Source organism: Carassius carassius, chromosome 15, assembly GCF_963082965.1.
Source record: "Carassius carassius chromosome 15, fCarCar2.1, whole genome shotgun sequence".
NCBI lineage: Eukaryota > Metazoa > Chordata > Actinopteri > Cypriniformes > Cyprinidae > Carassius > Carassius carassius.
Genome location: NC_081769.1, coordinates 14,178,646 through 14,198,539, shown reverse-complemented (window position 1 = coordinate 14,198,539; position 19,894 = coordinate 14,178,646). Strand labels below are relative to the sequence as shown.

General features: G+C 33.4%; 1 protein-coding gene across 1 annotated transcript; it reads right to left on the bottom strand.

Annotated features, from left to right (window-relative positions):
• Positions 1 to 8: 8 nt before the first annotated feature.
• Positions 9 to 18,000, bottom strand: abcb5 (ATP-binding cassette, sub-family B (MDR/TAP), member 5). The gene is made up of 29 exons (XM_059567502.1): positions 17,923 to 18,000; positions 16,966 to 17,041; positions 16,598 to 16,697; positions 15,083 to 15,146; positions 14,819 to 14,969; positions 14,484 to 14,577; positions 14,099 to 14,290; positions 13,809 to 13,980; positions 12,916 to 13,040; positions 12,563 to 12,740; positions 12,349 to 12,462; positions 12,124 to 12,234; positions 11,345 to 11,470; positions 10,991 to 11,194; positions 10,257 to 10,427; positions 9,935 to 10,096; positions 8,878 to 9,111; positions 8,633 to 8,782; positions 8,346 to 8,450; positions 6,175 to 6,252; positions 5,971 to 6,054; positions 4,717 to 4,920; positions 4,498 to 4,598; positions 3,510 to 3,650; positions 3,257 to 3,413; positions 2,975 to 3,172; positions 2,662 to 2,868; positions 1,296 to 1,442; positions 9 to 913 (listed from the first exon to the last, which is right to left on the bottom strand). The coding sequence occupies exons 2-29, from the start codon at positions 17,015 to 17,017 to the stop codon at positions 713 to 715; spliced, it is 4,023 nt and encodes a 1,340-aa protein (XP_059423485.1). The 5' UTR covers positions 17,018 to 17,041; positions 17,923 to 18,000; the 3' UTR covers positions 9 to 712.
• Positions 18,001 to 19,894: the final 1,894 nt, after the last annotated feature.

The following is a 19,894-nucleotide window of genomic DNA, read 5'->3' as shown; positions in this document are numbered from 1 at the left end:
ACGACAGCAAAGAATGATGCATAATTTATTTGATAAAAATCGAAAAAACATCTTAATAATAAACAATGCATAATATTAACAGGAATAATACAAGAATAATACCAGTTACTGTTCGAAAGACAATAAAGTTAAAGCCTGTGCAGAAAAAAAAAATAAAAAAAATTGGTCCAACCTGTTGGAGGCTCAAATCACGAGCAAATTGCGCCCCCATGCGCCGATCTCAAATAAACAAAACCAATATTCACATTCAAAGGGTTTATGTCGTTGTACAAACGGATACAATATTCACAACATTTGGTAAAAGTGCTGCAATTACCTGTTAAAGCAGATATGTTCTAGGGGGGATTTTTACTGTACATGATTTTATGTAAAATAAAATAACACTAATATAATATTTACAATATACTGTAATAAATCTGTAGATATAAAACATATTTTCATTTTTTATATAGGAGTAGTATCTTTCATATGTAACAAAATAACCAAATAACAATGATCCCACTTTTTTGTTTGTTTCTAGAGTCAGAATATTTAAATGCTTCTTAGCTTATCGATGTAAGCTTTTTACATTCATTTAGTCCTAAAACAAACTGAATATTTAATGACAGAAGAGATTTCAATTTAATTTAAGATTAAGTGCACCATTTAATCATTTAACTTTGCCCTTCATTTTGGATATACAACCACTAGAATAAATCATAGGGAGATTAAGTTAGTGAGCAGACACTTGTGCATTCACCAGAGCATAGTAGGCCCCTTGTTTGGCCATGAGTTGAGAATGCGTTCCCTGCTCAGTCACCTTGCCGTTCTGAACAACCAGGATGATGTCAGCATTGTAAATAGTGGACAAGCGATGGGCAATGACGATACATGTGCGGCCATGCCGAGCGTCATCAAGGGCCTTCTGCACAATCTGTGTAACAGGAAAGAAACAAGTGACCAAAACTATAAACTAGCGCTAAATGGATATTTAAAGCAACACTTAACACACAAATTAAATCTCTTGTCTTGAGACTTAGGTTTGATCTTTTGTTCCCTTCTTTTCTAAATGTAATAAGACATTAAACCTCAGGGAGTATGTAGAGTGTAAATCTAGGATTTTAAAGGTATTCCCTAAAACCAGCAGGATCCCAGGCACACAAGTTTGAACTATCAAAAGTGCCATCTGCTGGTTGAAGGCAGAAATGCATACAGTCCATTCAGCATCAAAAATGAAACCGTTTTAAAAATAAAATAAAATGAACTTTACTAATAAAATACTTTGAAATAGTATTTTTATTTTATTTTTTACAAACCTTCTCGCTCTCCGTGTCGAGTGCAGACGTGGCCTCGTCCAGTAGCAGAAGTTTGGGATTGCGGACCAGAGCTCGAGCGATGGCTATCCTTTGCTTCTGTCCTCCAGAAAGCTGAGCGCCTTTATCTCCAACTCGAGTGTTGTATTTCTGAAAGGATATTATATATGTATATAGATCATGAAATTCAAAAATGAGTATTTATTGGCAGCTTAAAGCATATAATATAATATAATATAATATAATATAATATAATATAATATAATATACAGGTTAGAAGTTTGGAGTTTTTATGTGAAAGAAATTAATACTTATATTTAAAGTGATCACATTTTATTTAAATTAATGTAGACATTACTAATATCATAAATTGTATTTTGATAAATGATTTTCTTTTGAACACTGGTTAAGTACCATTAAGACACTTGTTATAATTTTAATCAATTCTTTGAATTTTTTTTTAGATTTTTATAATACTGTATGTCTATACATGCTGAAGGGAAGTCGTGGCCTAATGGTTAGAGAGTCGGACTCCCAATCGAAAGGTTGTGAGTTTGAGTCCCGGGCCGGCAGGAATTGTGGGTGGGGGGAGTGCATGTACAGTTCTCTCTCCACCTTCAATACCACGACTTAGGTGCCCTTGAGCAAGGCATCGAACCCTCAACTGCTCCCCGGGCGCCGCAGCATAAATGGCTGCCCACTGCTCCAGGTGTGTGCTCACAGTGTGTGTGTGTGTGTTCACTGCTCTGTGTGTGTGCATTTCGGATGGGTTAAATGCAGAGCACAAATTCTGAGTATGGGTCACCATACTTGGCTGAATGTCACGTCACTTTCACTTTCACTTATATAGTTTTCATTCATTTTTATTTCAGTTGTATTTATTTTAGTATGTAAAGATAAATGAAAATGCGAAATGATACATTTTTTGGCAATAAGCTCATAAAATATTTCAAAGGTTTTTTCTTTTGTATATATAGTATTTCAGTTATTTCAATTTTATTTCAAATAACAATTTTTTTTATGGTTTTTGGTAACATTAACAACTCTTGAACATTCTATTCAATAAAGAATTCTGAGAAAAAAACTTACGTATTCAATGGCAATATAACTGTTTTCAACATTGACAATCTTAAGCAGTAAATCAGAATATTAGAATGATTTCTAAAAAAGGGTCATTTGACACTTAAGACTGGAGTAATGATGCTGAATATTTCGCATTGCCTTCACATAAATAAATAACACATTAAAATAGTAATAAGCGTAATGATATTTCAAAATATTACAGTTTTTACTGATTTGTTTTATTAAATGAATAAGCAGTGAACTTGCTTGTAAAGCAAACTGCATAAACACATGACATCATGCATACCTCTGGAAGGTCAAGGATAAAATTATGAATGTTGGCCTTTTTCGCAGCTTCCTCGATCTCCTCCTGGCTGACGACGCGGCTGTTGTCTCCGTACTGAATGTTCTCAGCAATGGTGCAATCAAACAGGATGGGCTCCTGAGACACCAGCCCCATCTGCGTGCGCAGCCATGCCAGGTTCAGACTTCTGCTGTCGTTCCCATCCACAAGCTGCACGACAAGCAAAAAACAGACAGAATGTGAGGCATAAATTGATCCCTTGAGCCAAAATAATGGCTTAGACCTCTAGGCACACAAAACCACCTGATGGACTCACCACTTGGCCTGCCGCAGGGTCATAGAATCGCTCCAGAAGCTGAATGGTGGTGCTCTTGCCACAACCACTGCTGCCCACCAGGGCCAGAGTCTGGCCCTGACGAACGGACACATTCAGGCCCTGCAGGACTTTCACATTCTGACGCGTTGGATAGGAGAAATGCACATCTCGGAATTCAATATTCCCTGAAAAGTTTGCCTGAAAAAAAAAAAAAGATTAGATTGTATTTTACGTTGTGCTTTTTGGTGACCACTTCTAACCGTTTGAGAATTTGTTACTCACTGGTCGTTGTCCAGACTCGTCATAGATATCGATGGCTGGTTTCTTTTCCAGCAGCAGTAAGATCCTCCCAGCTGCTGCTTTGGCTTTGGCAAAGTCAGGGGCGAATGATGAGGACTGACCAATGTTCATTGCAGCAAAGACAATCACAGAAAACACCCTGTGGAAGACGAAGCCACACATCAGTGTAGAAAAGAGTGTGCATGATATTCAAATAGCACATACATATAAAGTCTTTTATAAAAACTGTACTTACAGGAAAACATTTTCATATTGCGTGTAGCAGTGTGCAATGAGCCAGGCTCCGAAGCGGAAGATTGCAGCATTGACTAGGTAAGGAATGGCTTGGGCAAGAGCAAAGGTGACTCCGTAGATGGGTGCTTTACACAAACTAGATCTGAAACATAACGCATATTGCTGTTTGTAAGATTTGGCATTAGCTGAGCACTTTTGTTGAGCCACAGATACAATTTGCTATTTGTAGTTTCTGAGATTTCAGACGTTTTATAATATAATATAATGTAATGTAATGATTCCCTTGTGAGCAGTGTTATTTAAGTATTATTTATATACTATTATAGCTGGTATTCATTTTTGAATTAGTTTTTACTTTTAAATATTCAGTTTTCATTTGAATAATTCTGTGTGTTTTTTCCCATATACATTTCTGGTTAGCTTCAGTACTTAATTTCAATTGGTTAAGTTAACAATACCAACACTTGTGAGGGACACCTATCCTATCCATAAACATTAAAGTTGTTATATATATTAATGTACAAAAAAAGTATTTATAATGCATGAGAAAAAGGTGTTTAAAATATTTTTAAGATTAAGCAATAATGTTGTCACTGTATTAGTCAAAACTAATTATTATTAATTATTATTAATTATATTATTTTATTTATTATTATAAACTTATTATTAATTAATATCTTTTAAATGTTTTTTTAAGGAACTCTCTTTTGCTCACCAAGCCTGCATTCATTTGATCCAAAATACAGCATAGGCAGTTATATTGTGAAATGTTTTTTTTCTGTTTAAAATAACTTTTTAAAATATTTTTTTTTTAAATGAAATATTTTAGGTTAACTTTAACAGCCTCTAAAGTACATTTTGTGATATTTTGTTTCTTTTGTCTTCCTCTTCAAATTTTCCATGGGGCCCTTAGCGCCACCTTGTGGTCCCCGGACCCCAGTTTGGAGACCCCTGTTTTCGAATGTTTAGTGTTAGAAATGTGATTTTACTTGTATGGTTTGCTCAGGCTGTCAATAAACTTGTGGAAGAAGACGTCTTCGCGGGTTAATGCAACAACCGTTCTGAAGTTCTCAACAGTTTCTGTGGATATCTGTGGGGAAGAGTTACCAGTCAGTTATACATAATACTTTATTGCATATATTAAATCACATAAATTATATAAAGCAAAACCTAAATAAAAGTGGGGGTCAATGACCAATATACTGTACCTTGCCAGACATCTCCAGTGCACTCTGATCTTTAGATGCATGTCCTGACATGGCTCTCATTTGGATGAAATTTGCCCCCGTGAGGAAGGGGACACAGGCAAGGATAAGCAAGGTGAGCTGCCAGCTATGAATGAAGGCCACAATGACAGCGATGATTAGAGCACAGATAGTGTTTGTGGCTAGACCTAATCTGGATCCTGCTGCCTAGAGACGAGAAAAAGAGAGAGAGAGAGAGAAAAAGTCACTACCCAACTAAGCTACATTATCAATAAATATAATATTTCAATACACTCAATATTTAAAAAGTATGGTGCGACTAAAATTTTAGAATCTGCAAAGATGCCTTAAATTATTCAAAAGTGACAGTAAAGACATTAATAATATTACAAAAGATTTCTATTTTAAATAAATAATGTCAAAGAATCCTGCATTTTTTTAAAATTATGGTTTGCACAACAGCAAAAAAAGTTGGAAGTTGAAATATAAAGATATATATAAAGATATACTGAAAAAATACAACAAAATTCTGTAGTTCCAGTGGTAGAGCATTGCGGTAGCAGCGCAAAAGGGCATGGGTTCAATTCCCAGGGAACACACATATGGATAAAAAAAAAGTAAAGCCTGAATGCACTGTAAGTCACTATGGATAAAAGCGTCTGATACTGTAAATGCATAAATGTAATGCACATGTATATATATATATATATATGACAATTTAGATATTAATAAAAACTGCAATAGTATTTCAAATATTCTTAAATAACACTGATTCAAATATTAACATTGATTACAATAGATTTCTTAAGCAGCAAATTAGCATATTAGAAAGATTTCTGAAGAAACGTGTAAAATTAAGAGTGATGGTGCTGAAAATTCAGCTTTGCCATTACAGGACTAAATTACATTATTGTATTGAAACCGAATATAATTATTTCACAATATTAAAGTTTTCATTTATGATCAAATAAATTGATGAGCATAAGAGACTTATGTTAATATATATATATATATATTACCAACCCCTAATGTTTGAATGGTCGTGTACCTGTGAATTTAAAAAAGCTGCTCTATTAATACTAAAAGCTGTAGTCACATGGATTAACTCTCACATAAATTCGACTGAGAAACAGATTTGGCCAGGCCTATAACACTTTAAAGAGATGGATGTAATGAACCAGAGGCAAAAACACAGGCTGTATCCACAGTGAAAACTTAATTACTGGTTCTGATGGCAAATAACTGTGTTCCACTCACCCCTTTAACCAGAGACGCATCTGTGGCTAATTTAGTGGTCAGGACTCCCACTGCATTGTTATTGTCATCAAACCAAGCAATCTCCTGTTAAGAGAAACAGACTTGAGGATGAAGCACACATTTCAATAGCTAAATTTGTTTGTTCTAGATTAGTTCTCAACTGCATATAGTAATGGAACAAGAGATGCGGGAAATGTGCCATACCTGTCTTATCATGGCATTGAAAGCCTGACGTCTCAACCTCATGGTTAGCAGCTCCCCAGATTTACCAAACATGAAGCCCTACAGGACAGAGCAACCGATGTGAAAATTACATAAAGCAACTATACTTTCAACAAATATATTAAGTATAACAACTGTTTTCAACACTGTTAATGAAAATTATTCTTTAGCATCAAATCAGCATATAAGAATGATAATAAGAAAACTGGAGTATTGATGCAGAAAATTCTGTTTTGTCATTTGAAACTTATTTCATTATAATTCAAACATAAAACATTTATTTTAAATTCAAATGTAATTATAAAATATACAAATTATTGTATTTGATATTACAAGAATATTGTACTGTTTTACTGTATTTTTACTCAGATAAAAAGTACATAGCTTAAAAAAGAAATCTTACCAAACTCAAAATTTTGAACGGCATATATTTTATGTTTAAATACAATTTATTTATATACTAGATACTAGTTTTATTTATTAATTTGTTTATATATATATATATATATATATATATATATATATATATATATATATATATATATATATATATATATATATATATATATATATATATATATATATATATATATATATATATATATATATATATATATATATATATATATATATATATATATATATATATATATATATATATATATATATACGCACACACACAGTGGGTAAAATAAATATTGAACTCCTCACCATTTTTCTCAGTAAATATATTTCTAATGGTGCTGCTGACATGAAATATTCACCAGATGTAAGTAACAATCCAAGTAATCCATACATAAAAAGAGAACAATACAAATAAGTTTAGAAAATTAAGTTCTGTGTAATAAAGTGGAATGACCCAGGGAAAAAGTATTGAACACCCTTACTGAAAGTTATTTAATACTTCGTACAAAAACCTTTATTGTTAATGACAGCTTCAGGATGCCTCCCGTATGGAGACACTAGTGGCATGCATTGCTCAGTTGTGATTTTGACCCATTCTTTTTCAGTCAAAAATCTTTTTCAAATCTTGAAGGTTCCATGGGTCTCTTCTGTGAACTCTGATCTTTATATGAATTTTGCCAGTGCCACACCATGATGTTTTTGGGGTGATGTGCCATTTGACCTCCAAACGTGGTGTGTATTATGGCATACAAAGAGTTTATTTTTGTCTCATCTGACCAGACTATATTCTCCCAGTATTTCACTTTAACCTGATTTTCTTAGAAATTGAGCCTTGTGTGGTGAGCGTGTATACAGGCCATGGCGGTTGTAAAAATACGGCTGCGATGGGCTCAACAGCTCTTTGCTTTTACCCATCATGAAATGTTTCTCATGTGACACGTTGGTAATGAGACACCTTTTATAGGCCATCAGTTGGGACTAAACCAGCTCATATTAATTTCCAGTGACTAGGGGCAGGATTGCTTTCTAATTATTGATTGATTTCTGCTGGTGTCTTGGCTTTCCATGCCTTTTTACACCTCCCTTTCTTCATGTGTTCAATACTTTTTCCTTGGGTCATTCTACTTTATTACACTGAACTTAATTTCTGGACTTATTTGTTTTGTTTCCTTTGTATGTTTGGATTACTTGTATTGTTACTGACATCATGACAACAGCACCTTTAGAAATATAAATTTACTGAGAACAATGATGTGTTCAATACTTATTTTACCTGCTGTGTATATATATGGATTTTTTTTTTTGCTGTAAAATAAAGGTAAGGGGTTTGTTCACATCTCTAACCCAAAATATGAGCAAAAGTAATGCTAGCAAATACTACACATAATGCAACATACGCTTTGTTTCCATTACCCTTCAAATTGCGCAACTTGAAATTACGAATTGAAAATACGCCTAAAAGCATCACATCAATTTTGCAAAAAATCCCATACATCACAAAAAAGTATTTTCTTTGTTAAAGATACACGTATATGTCTACTTCGATTATAAATAATGGCTAGTGTGTTGGCTGCGATATATGCAAACCTACCAACATCCATCGAGTTGACTTTTTGCGAGATGTAAAAATTACATTTTAGTGGCATAATAAAAACACTGCCATTTCGCAATTTTTTTTTTATCAACATTTATAAAATATCACAAATGTTTTGTGCAAATCTTTTATGGAAATCCACCTGTAGACTCACCTGGAGGAAATATGTGATGAAGGCCACTGCTCCTGTTAGTAGAAAGAAAAGTGAGAACATCATGGTCTTCTGTCGCTTTACATCAGGGTCAACCTCTGCAAACACCTAGAAACAGACGAGATTCTACTGAACTGAACACTCCGGGTAAATCATTATAAATGCTATGTGCTTATGGGACTAGTTTAAAATCCAATGCCCATTTTTAAATGAATTATTTTGAGACTATCATGAGATAGAGATAGAGTTTTATGTTCAGAGATGTGCAAACACAGACAAAGGACACTCACACCAATGATTTTGGCAAACAGAATGGCCACACAGGGATAAACAGCTCCACCCACAAGGCTGGCCAGCGTGCCCACCAGCAGGTACGGCCATTCTGGCTTGTTCAGAGCCAGAATTTTAGTGAAAGGTATTTCTGGAGCTTTTTCTTCTTCCTACAAGAGAATTTGAAAAGAACGATCCAATTACTCCATTTAGGAATCACCAGTGTGATTCGCTCTGTAGCATCAAATAAGCGGAGTACATTTACCTTTTTGTCTTGTTTGGACTTCTTGCTCTTCTTCTTTGAGGATTTCTTTCTGGAGGAACGTCTCTCACTGGCACGTCTTATGCTTCGTGTAAAGGTTCCACTCCCCGTTTGCATCACCATTCCTCCGTCAGGAGTTTCTGTTTCAGAAGTTTCCTCACCGGTTTCTCCCTCAGATTCATCCTGAGTGTCATCTTCATTGGCATCAAGTTCATCATCATTTGCTCTCCCACAGGTCTGTTAATGTAAACAAGAAGAAGAGTAAACAAAAAATAAAAACATTATGTCAAATAACTTCAAAAATGGTGGCCTTCTTATGAGAGACCCCCTTCCTAAAGGATACAGTTGTTTATACATTAAAAATAAAAAAAATGGTTTAAGTGTATAAAGACTCCTTTATACTTAAATATTAAGCATGTAATTATAATGGTAATATTCCATTATAATTGCTTTTTATACTGTATTTTAACAGTAATGCAACCAAAACATACAGACACACACACACACAACTGTTCAACATTTTCGGGTCAGTAAGATGTAGATTTTATAGATATATAGATAGATAAATAGATAGATATCTTATATATATATATATATATATATACATATATATATATATATATATATATATATATATATATATATATATATATATATATATATATATATGGATAAAATTATAGCTTATAACTATAAGAAAACGATTGTTAAAACACACACAAACACACACACACACACACACACCCATATATATATATATTTGATAAAATTTGATTATCAACAAATATATATATATATATATATATATATATATATATATATATATATATATTCTCTTACTGGTATTACTGTTACAAATAGTGGCTGGCAATGGAATAAAATAAATTGGATTAATTACATGATTTATGGATTACAAAGCAAAACAAAAGTGCAAGAATATCATGTTTGTTAAATGTGTTAGGTTTGAAAACCCTTATTTAAAGAAACAACAGTATAGAAATAAAGTCAGTTCTATCCCACTATTATTACACAGTTGCCATGTAGAGAGACAAACATGTACCTGTTGCATCACGAGAGAATAATACACTCCTTTCTTAGCCATGAGTTCTCCGTGAGTTCCCTGTTCCACCGCTTTGCCTTCACTGAAGCCAGCAATTATATCTGCCGAGCGAATAGTTGACAGGCGGTGTGCAATCACAATGGTAGTACGTCCTGCTCTGGCCTAAGAAACAACACACAATTATTAATCTGCAGTGTTACACATTAGTTGGTTGATACTCTGTTAACACCACAAAAAACTGTAATAAAATATACCCATAATATGCAACTATAACCTGTTCTATTCCAGTCCTCTTGGAAATGTATTGTTTGTTTTACATTACCTTGTCCAAAGCTGCCTGAACGATGGACTCGCTCTGTGTGTCCAGGGCTGATGTGGCCTCATCCAGCAGGAGGATTCTGGGGTTTTTCACGAGAGCTCGAGCGATAGCAATCCTCTGTTTTTGGCCTCCGCTCAGCTGAGCCCCTCTCTCTCCTACCATAGTGTTCAGCTTCTGTCTCAGAAAAAAAGAGAAAAAAAAGTTTTTTTTTAAACATCTTTTCAAGACTTAACACAACTGATGAAGATATAATTTTCATTCAGACATTACTAGTGAATTTCACAAACAATTACAAGCTAACAGCAGGCAGACAGCACACAATGGAAATGCTGTATATTGTTATATATATTATATATATATATATATATATATATATATATATGTATGTACTGTATGTATATATATATATATATATATATATATATATATATATATATATATATATATATATATATATATATATATATATATACTGTAGTGCAACACACATATTATCTGCTCAAAAAGCAAAAATCTAAATATTTCTAAGTAGGGATTAACCAATATTAAAATTCTGGCCTATATCAAAAAGTAGATAATTCATTTTATGTTATGGCCGATAACTGATAAAGGGCCATTATTAAAAAGTCTACTTTTTCTAAATTAAAAACATAGATGAGCTTCTTTTTGCCTCTTTTTTTTCTTCTTCTTTTTTGAGACTAAACCTTTAAAAAAGAAAAGTACAGTACAGTACTCACATCTGGTAGTTTGGAAATGAAATCGTAGGCATTGGCCTCTTTAATGGCTCGTTCAATGTCTTCATCAGTGGCGTCTTCACGACCGTATCGTATGTTCTCAGCGATGGTGGTTCCAAAAAGAACAGGCTCCTGACTCACGATACCCATGTTCTCCCTCAACCAGCACACATTCAGAGAGCGGATATCATTACCATCCAGGGTCACCTGCGATTGTACACATTTCATCAAATAAACAGCTCTTCTTTCCCGAGACTGACTGAATTCCATCATATTTCTGTGACGTGAACTATTGAAGAAATGCAGCTTTAACTGAGAGGTAAATATGATTCATGGTTGCTCATTAGTCAGTGTTACCTCTCCTGAATCAGGGTCATAGAAGCGCTGCAGAAGTTGAATTGTTGTGCTTTTCCCACAGCCACTGGCTCCAACCAATGCAATGGTCTTTCCGTGAGGGATTTTCAGACTCATTCCCTGCAGAATCTGCACAGGGACACATTGAATCAGTCTTTAATAGGTTATCATTTCTATAGATGAACAATATATCAGTACCATACTGGTTATAAGGCAAAGTTACAGACTTAAATTACTCACCCTTAAATACTCACCTCATGTTGTTCCAAACCCGTAAAACCTTTTTCATCTTTGGACACAAATTAAGATATTTTTGATGAAATCCAAGAGCTTTCTGACACTCAATAGACAGCAATGCAACTGACACGTTCTCGGCCCAGAAAGGTAGCAAGGACATATTTAAAATTGTCCATGTGACATCAGTGGTTCAAACTTAATTTTATGAATCTACTTCTTGTGCGCAAGAAAACTAAAATAACGACTTTATTCAACATATTCAACTATTTTAACGATGTCCTTACTACCTTTCTGGGCCTTGGGCATGGTAGTTGATGTCTATGCAGGGTCAGAAAACTCTCAGATTTCATCAAAAAATATCTTAATTTGTGTTCTGAAAATAAACAAAGGTCTAATGGGTTTGAAACGACATGAGGGTGAGTAATTCATGACAGAGTTTTAATTTTGTGGTGAAGTATCCCTTTAAATGTGTCAGTATAAGTCAATAATAATAGTATCGTATTAATAATCAATTTCCTGACAGTTGGAGAAATAAACAACTCTACCTTCACGTCTTTTCTGGAGGGATAGCTGAAGTGGATGTTCTTGAATTCAATATCTCCTATCACACGATCTGGTTTGTGACCTTCTTTTGAACTGCTGTCAATAGGACGAGGCTGCATCATGTGACAGGAACAGAAATAAGTCATCCAGAATAACAATACGGGTATTAAAAAGAAAAGAAATATGAACTTCATTATAAAGAATGCAGACAGACTGAAAGTTTGTACCATGTCAATTGTTTTGTAGACCTCATAAGCAGCACCCCGGGCCTTAGCGATGCTCTCCAGGTTTGGAGCCCCCTGACCCAAAGAGAATGAGCCAATCATCACAGAGAAGAAAACCTGTGGTCAAAAGTAACAACACTGGTGGTCAAGAGACATGTCCTGATGTTACCCTTTTCAGAAACAGATAAAACTTTTTAAAAAAGTTTAACAAACTCACAATGATGACCCTTCCAATTGAGTAATTCTCTGGCTCGTCCACAGAGAGTTTTGTCCCATACCAAAACGCCAGCGCGTAAGTGCCAAATATAATGAACTGTGTCAAACCCATGGACACATTAGTGGTAATGGCTTTCTTCACCCCAAAATCCTTTGCTTCTATCAAGTTCTTCTCATACCTAGAATACACAAAATAGTTTGTCACAGAAAAGCATTCATCATTTACGGACACATTCAGAACAGCTTGATCACATTCTTGACATTTAGAAAAAGGCCCAATCTTATCTCCCCTGTTTAAGTGACAAAACAGTTGTGAATTTATGTTGATGCGTGAAAAGAACAGAATGTGCTCACTTTTCCACTGCTTTTTTCTGTCCATTAAATGCCACAACAGTCCTGATAGCGACTAGAATCTCTTCAGCTACTGCTCCTGCTTTAGCATATGCTGTAAGCTCCTTACTGGTCAGAGTGGCAAGAATCTATAGGTGACAAAAAGGGAAGGTATTTACAAAAAAATTAAAAATAATAATAATAAAATAGAGATATTTATATAATAATACACACACACACACACACACACAAACACATGTATACACACGCACACACACACAAATATATTATATTCTTATATTTAAATTTAATCACATTTGAATTTATTTTAATAGTCACAAGAATCTAAATGTGACAAAAAGGAAAAATATTTATAGATAAATAAATAAAATAAAAACTAATTACTAATATATATTTTTCACATTTATGAAAAAAGCGAATATATTGAGTGTTTATATATATATATATATGTGTGTGTGTGTGTGTGTGTATATATATATATATATATATATATATATATATATATATATATATGTAGAATTTTTCTAATTTTTCTATTTTAATAATATATATTTTATATTTACATTTTATCATAGTTCCATTTATTTTAATCATCACAAGAATATATAGGTGACAAAAAGGTAAGATATTTACCTTTAAAAATGATTACAATAAAATATTTAATATATTATTTGTAAAAAAAAAATATTGAAGTTGTATATATATAATTTCAATTTTCAATATTTGTATTTTAATCATATATATATATATATATATATATATATATATATATATATATATATATATGTACATATATATATATAAATTTGATCAGAATTTCATTTTATTTAATCATCACAAGAATCTATAGGCGACAAAAAAATTAAAAAAAATAAAAAAGAATAATAAATACATACTTTAGACCAAACAGCTGCTGATCCTGCCAGCAGGGGACTGACAGCAAGAATGACCAGAGTCAGCTTCCAGCCATAGACAAAACCAATGACGAAACCAGAAATAAATGTGCAGAAGAACTGGACAAACACACAGATTTTGTCCCCGAGACCATCGTTGATCGTGTTTATGTCACTGAATTGGGGGAAAGAAAGGAGATACATAAATTTGACACTTAAACACCTGAGACGTAACCAAAGAACTGATCAGATGACAGAAACAAGAGTCTGGAACATGGCTGCACTTCACGCACTCAGTAAGTCTTATGTTCAGCTCTCCGATCTGATGCGTGTCAAACCATGACATCTGCTGGTGGAGGATGGCATGAAAGTACTTCTCCCGGATCCTCTTTGTTTGTTTCGCAGCCGTGAGCAGGAAGAGCGTGACCTGGAACGTTCCCAGGATCAGAACCGCAGCCCCGATCGCAACGAAGTAATAAGCGTATCTGTGTGAATGAACCAGCAAATTAGGTCAAGGTTCAACAAAGTAGTGAATGAATCAAATGTGCAAGATTCTAACAAAAGAAAAAAAATCCAGAACATTGTCACTAACGTAAAAAAAAATCATTAAGAAACTTCACTAAATTATTAACGGGGGAAACTGGATTAGAATGAATGTGACACCAGGCGACACCTCACTTTGTCATTTTATCTTCAATGCCTATTTCAGGAGAACCAGCCAAACACGTTGAAGAGTTCGTGAGGGTGAAGGTGAAGTTTCCGGTGAAGTTGCCTGCAAACATTTGGGAGCAACATTTCCTGAAACCAGTAGTACCAGACCGCCACATTAAAGTAAACATTTATGAGAGAATAGCTGAGCTGTAACACTAGGTTATAGGGGAAAGTTTACTCTAGTAATTTAAATCATTCTATGACAGACTTTGAAAGAAATATATTTGACAAAGACTTATGTTTCAACCAAATTAATTTACACGCATTTAGATGGATTTTTTTTATTGAACTATTAAATATACCTGTCAGGTTAGCCGAATAGCCACTCAACACAAAGCTGTCAGTCATTTGTCCGAAAACCACGCACATGAGAGGCAACGCAACGCCATGGGCAGCTGCACACAGCAGGCCAATCAGCATGAGCAGCACCTCCGGACAGGTGGCATAACGAAACTGCAGCACAACACACATGCGAATCAAACACATGACTGCTTATCGCTGCATGTTATGTCACTGCTTATAATGCTGCAAATGAATCCTGTGATGTAGAAGAGATGCGCACTTACCAGCTGAAAAACCCCAACTGTTTTCACCGGCTCTTTCTTCTTTTTTGACTTTTTTTCCTTTTTGCTATTTAAACAAGAAATAGTCCATTTAAGGTTTCAGATTTTTTTATTTATTTATAATTAAGGGACACTTTTTGAAATCTTTAATTTAAAATCAATATATATATATAAGATCAATTTATGTCATTATGATTATCCAGTTATGTAAAATACTTCGTGTATGAATTAACAAATTACATTCAGTCATTTAGCAGACACTTTTATCCAAAGTGACTTACAAATGAGGAAAATAGAAGCAATCGAAATAAGAAGCAATCAAAATTGACAAAAGAGTGCTATAACAAGTCTCAGGTAGCTTAATGCACATTTAGTGCATTAGTGCACACAGTACACGAAGCAAGGATTTTTATTATTATAAAATAAATAATAACAAATATATTTTTATATAATAGGCTAAATAAAAATAAAACAGATTAGAAAAAGAATAGAGAAAGCTATGTTCGAGGCCTTTTTTTTTCTTTTCTTTTTTTGCTTTTGCTAATTGTATAATAAAAAACCAAATAGATAGAATACAAAAAGATTAGAGAAGCTAGTTTTATTTATTTTAATAAAAGCATTTAGTAAATAAAACGGGCAAGATTTTTTATGAAAAGAATTTAGTTGGATGGTCAGATAAAGATTGATACAGTCACTATGGTGTCTAAATCTATAGCAAAAATAGAAAAGAAAATTAAAAATATAAATGGCATAAAATATTAGACCACAAGTACAAAATGTTAGACCACAAGTATGCCTTCTTCCTATTTTTAAGTAATTGTCATTTATGTTATAACCAAAATAAATTATTAAACTATTATTTGAGTATTTAATGTATTTAATATATTTCAAATGTTTTTAAATATTGCTTTTCACAATATAGTTCCAAAGTGGTTTTCAAGAGAATACTGAAAAAACAGAGCAAGCTTGTGGCAATGCCAAAGAGAAATTATAATATTTTAAATTGTTTGAATTTGTAAATACTAAGCAAAAGTAATGCATATTTGTGTCACAAAATTACAATTGTGTTAAGAATGAGTTAAAAACCAAATATATTGTTACTTTTAGTTAATTTTCCATTAAAACTATGGCTCTCAAAAAATAAAAATAAATATGATTCTATATTATAACAAAATGTTTTATTATAGAATAACCAATGTCAAATAACAATAAATGTCGAATTAAGATTTTAACACAAAATTGTGTTTGTTTGTTTTTTCCCCCTAAAATTGTACATTGACTGTCCAATAGTCCCTTGCAGACCCCTGGGGGTCCCCGGTTTGAAACCCCTGTATTAGATAATCAGTTAAAACACTAGAGGTGTACTGATGAACATTTAAAAAATCTATAGAATTCTGTAAACTTTCTGGAGAATTTTTGCCCCTAGCTCTGGTTCATTTCTGACTGTAGTTTCAATGAATCTACTTACATAGGACAAGACTCATCTAAAACAATCTAATAGAAATCAGACACATTTACCCTTTGCCCTTTGATTTTGCAGAGCTCTCCTCTGGTTTGTCTTCCTGAGGTTTCTCATCCTGGGTGTAGGCTAGGTTGACAAAGCCCTCTGGGATCACCTCTGCACAAAAGAGGTTTATGCTTACTTAAAGAACAGGTGGAGTAAGTCTAAGGTGTCTGTCGATTATTAATAATTAAATGACACAGCATTTTACAAATTATATAGATATACATATATTTAGAATTATAATTTAGCCTAATGAAATGACTTCTACTCAAACCATATAAATCTAATTTTTATTTTAGACTTGCCATTGTGAACTATGAATATTGTTGGCTGCTAGTCATTTTGGGAAGAAAAATGAAGTATTAATGAATATATAAAACACCTTGCAAGTAAGGAGGAGGGTCTGTTGACTGAACGCTCGGCTCTTCTTTCATTGTGATAGCACAGTGTTTGTGTCGCTAGATAAGAAAAAATGTATTAGTCTAATAAAAAACCACAAATAAAACAGTTGCTGTAAGCAACACTGGTTCAAAAGGATTTCCACATTTAAAAATGTTATGCATTCTGATGATACCTTTTTTTTTTTTTTTTTTAAGTATTCTGCATTTTTAAGAAAACAATCAATGTAATGGTGATTTAAAAGGAAACCAAAACACTCATCTGAAGAACTTATGGAGTAAATGTAAGATGTAGAATATTTTAAATCTCAAAAGAACCTTAAAGGTAGGTCTAACTCAAGAAGACCATGTAGCTATAGCTAACTAAACAAATAAATAAACAAATATTTTTAGTAATGTTAACAATGGCTTTTTATTTGAATAAATGCTCTGAGGAGATGAAAAAAATGGTATTGCTGGAATGAACAGATTTATAACTGAAAAACATATTACTGCATTCATATTTTCTTATAAATACAAGACCTTTAACTACTTATCAAGAGATGTTTTACATTAATGTAACTAACATGTTGGTATTATTGTTACATAAGCTCATCTCAGAGTTTAAATTCATTCTACCCGCATGAATGTTACCTAACCTGTTACAACATAAACGGAAGTGTATTAACCTACAAATGAAACATGATGTAATCGGAAACGTATGCAATGAAATAATTTTAGCTTTAATAAAGTATTAATTAAAAAAAAAACTCTTTCCCCCATATTTACATTTGTAAATAAAAATATTACATTTTAATGGTCTGTGATAGCTGTTTACCAGACAGCGCAGGCTAAACGAAACTATAGGTTACGCAAAAAAAAAAAAAATAATAATAATAATAAAAAAAATAATAATAATAATTGGCAAATAACTTTTCTTTTCTTTTTTTATTCTGGCTTACCCCATGTGCTGATGACAAAAGCTCCAATCGGACAGACAGTGTGTAGATAGAGCAGGCTGAGACTCTTCTTCTGTTACATGATGTTTTATAGCGCGTTGTCATACCTGGACACGCCTCCACCTGAGTCAACACTGCACAAAAGATGTGGGCGTGCAAAGGAGCGAACCTGTGACTTTTGCCCTTATAGCGGATAAAACTGTATTAAACAGGATTATTTGAAAAAAACGAAAGATGAACTGATAAGAAGGCGCGAACTTTGTTCCTACTTTAGAGTTCATCATAGAGTTTGCATTAGAGGTGCATTAAAACGTGTATAGGGTATTTAAGAGTTACCTTCAAAACTTTCTGTTTTGGAGCGCTTTCGCCTCCATCAGTGTTCTGATTAAAGGGGACGTTTTTTCCGACGCAAATATACTTTCTATCAAACTTTAATATGTGGAAATAACTAGGTCATATAATAAAGATAGAAGTAATTGTTAACAACTAATTGTTCTGCTTTTCCTAGCATCCTCACAAGAGCATCCAATGGCGTGAGTTTGGGGGCGGGGTTATCTGTTTGATCGACTAATGGCGGAGGAGGAATGTGTTTGAATACTGTCATAATTCTTGCACTTCTGTTTGATGAGGCAGGAGCCACAGAAATGACTTTGTGTTTTGGGGAAATATTCGTCAATGTTGTATTTATAAAACTTGGACTTGATGAAACAACACTAGATTTTAAGTCGTCTTAGTCAAATAATTTGGCATTAACATTCTAAACCAGATTCTGAACATTCAATTAAGAATGTCCCTTACTAAAAGTCTGGTGACAGTTTCAGCAGTACAGAAGTACTTTAATTTATACCATGGTGCATTTACAAAAACATGGTAGTATTTTTATTTATTAGCATTTTTATTTAAGATTTTAAAACAAACCCAAACTTTCGATTTGCAGCAATTGCTTTTATTAATTGAATACCATATATCATCTTTACATATACTTTAATTCATTTTTCTCAGTGCTCTTTGCATTAACAACATTTCTACGAGCAAACCTAAGACAATGTCTATAGAATGTTCTTTTAAGAGTTGTTTTTGGAGCTGCATCGACCTCTAACACATACTAACAACAAACATGCGGGCAGTAATAGCGTGACTTTGTCCATATTTTGGCGCCACCTGCAAACCAGTCTTTCTATTTATATAACTGTGCTTTTATGAATAAACTCGGTTGCACTTGTGAACTTTAGTACAGGATCTAAGACATAATTGGCATATTTGTCTCTATGATGGCAGCCTCACAGGTCAATCAACATGGTTTGACAATCTTGTTAAGATGAACCTGCATAAGAAAGAATGCTCTGGGTGAAATTCCTCCTGTTAAAATGTATGAAACCTGTAAAGTCAGGTTTCTCATTGAACACAGAACGTTTCACAAGTTACCATAAATTAATGTTTTGATAAGCTTGTGAACTTTTAATCAAGGTTACGATACATGGAATTTGAGTAGACCTACAGGATTTTACCATTTATGAACTGTTTATATTTTTTTGTTTTAGACAGTGAATCTATCAGTTACTGCAGAACCAGTTAAAATGTAATTTTATAAAGAAGCAACACACTGGCACCCATGACCGATTTAAGGTTGTATAACCCTATCTGTTTTTGATCAACTGTTAAGGTACCAGTGTTAAAAAAATAAAGACATTCTTAGGACATTCTGACTGATCTGATCACCGTGAGCTCAGTGGGTGATAGTGGCATGAACCCTGAACACAGTTGTTAACAATGTTAGGGCTGCATCTTGTTTTATTTACTTATTTTGTGCCAGGAAGCATGTGAATCTGTTGTCATGATGTTACCTTTAAACTTGTTAACCTCTGAATTGTTTGGACATACTTTATAAATGTGTCATGCACTCTTTCCAAGATGTTGTGTTAGTTTATTTGTTGTTGCATGTATTCAGCATGTATTCCATACTGACAGGGTTTTG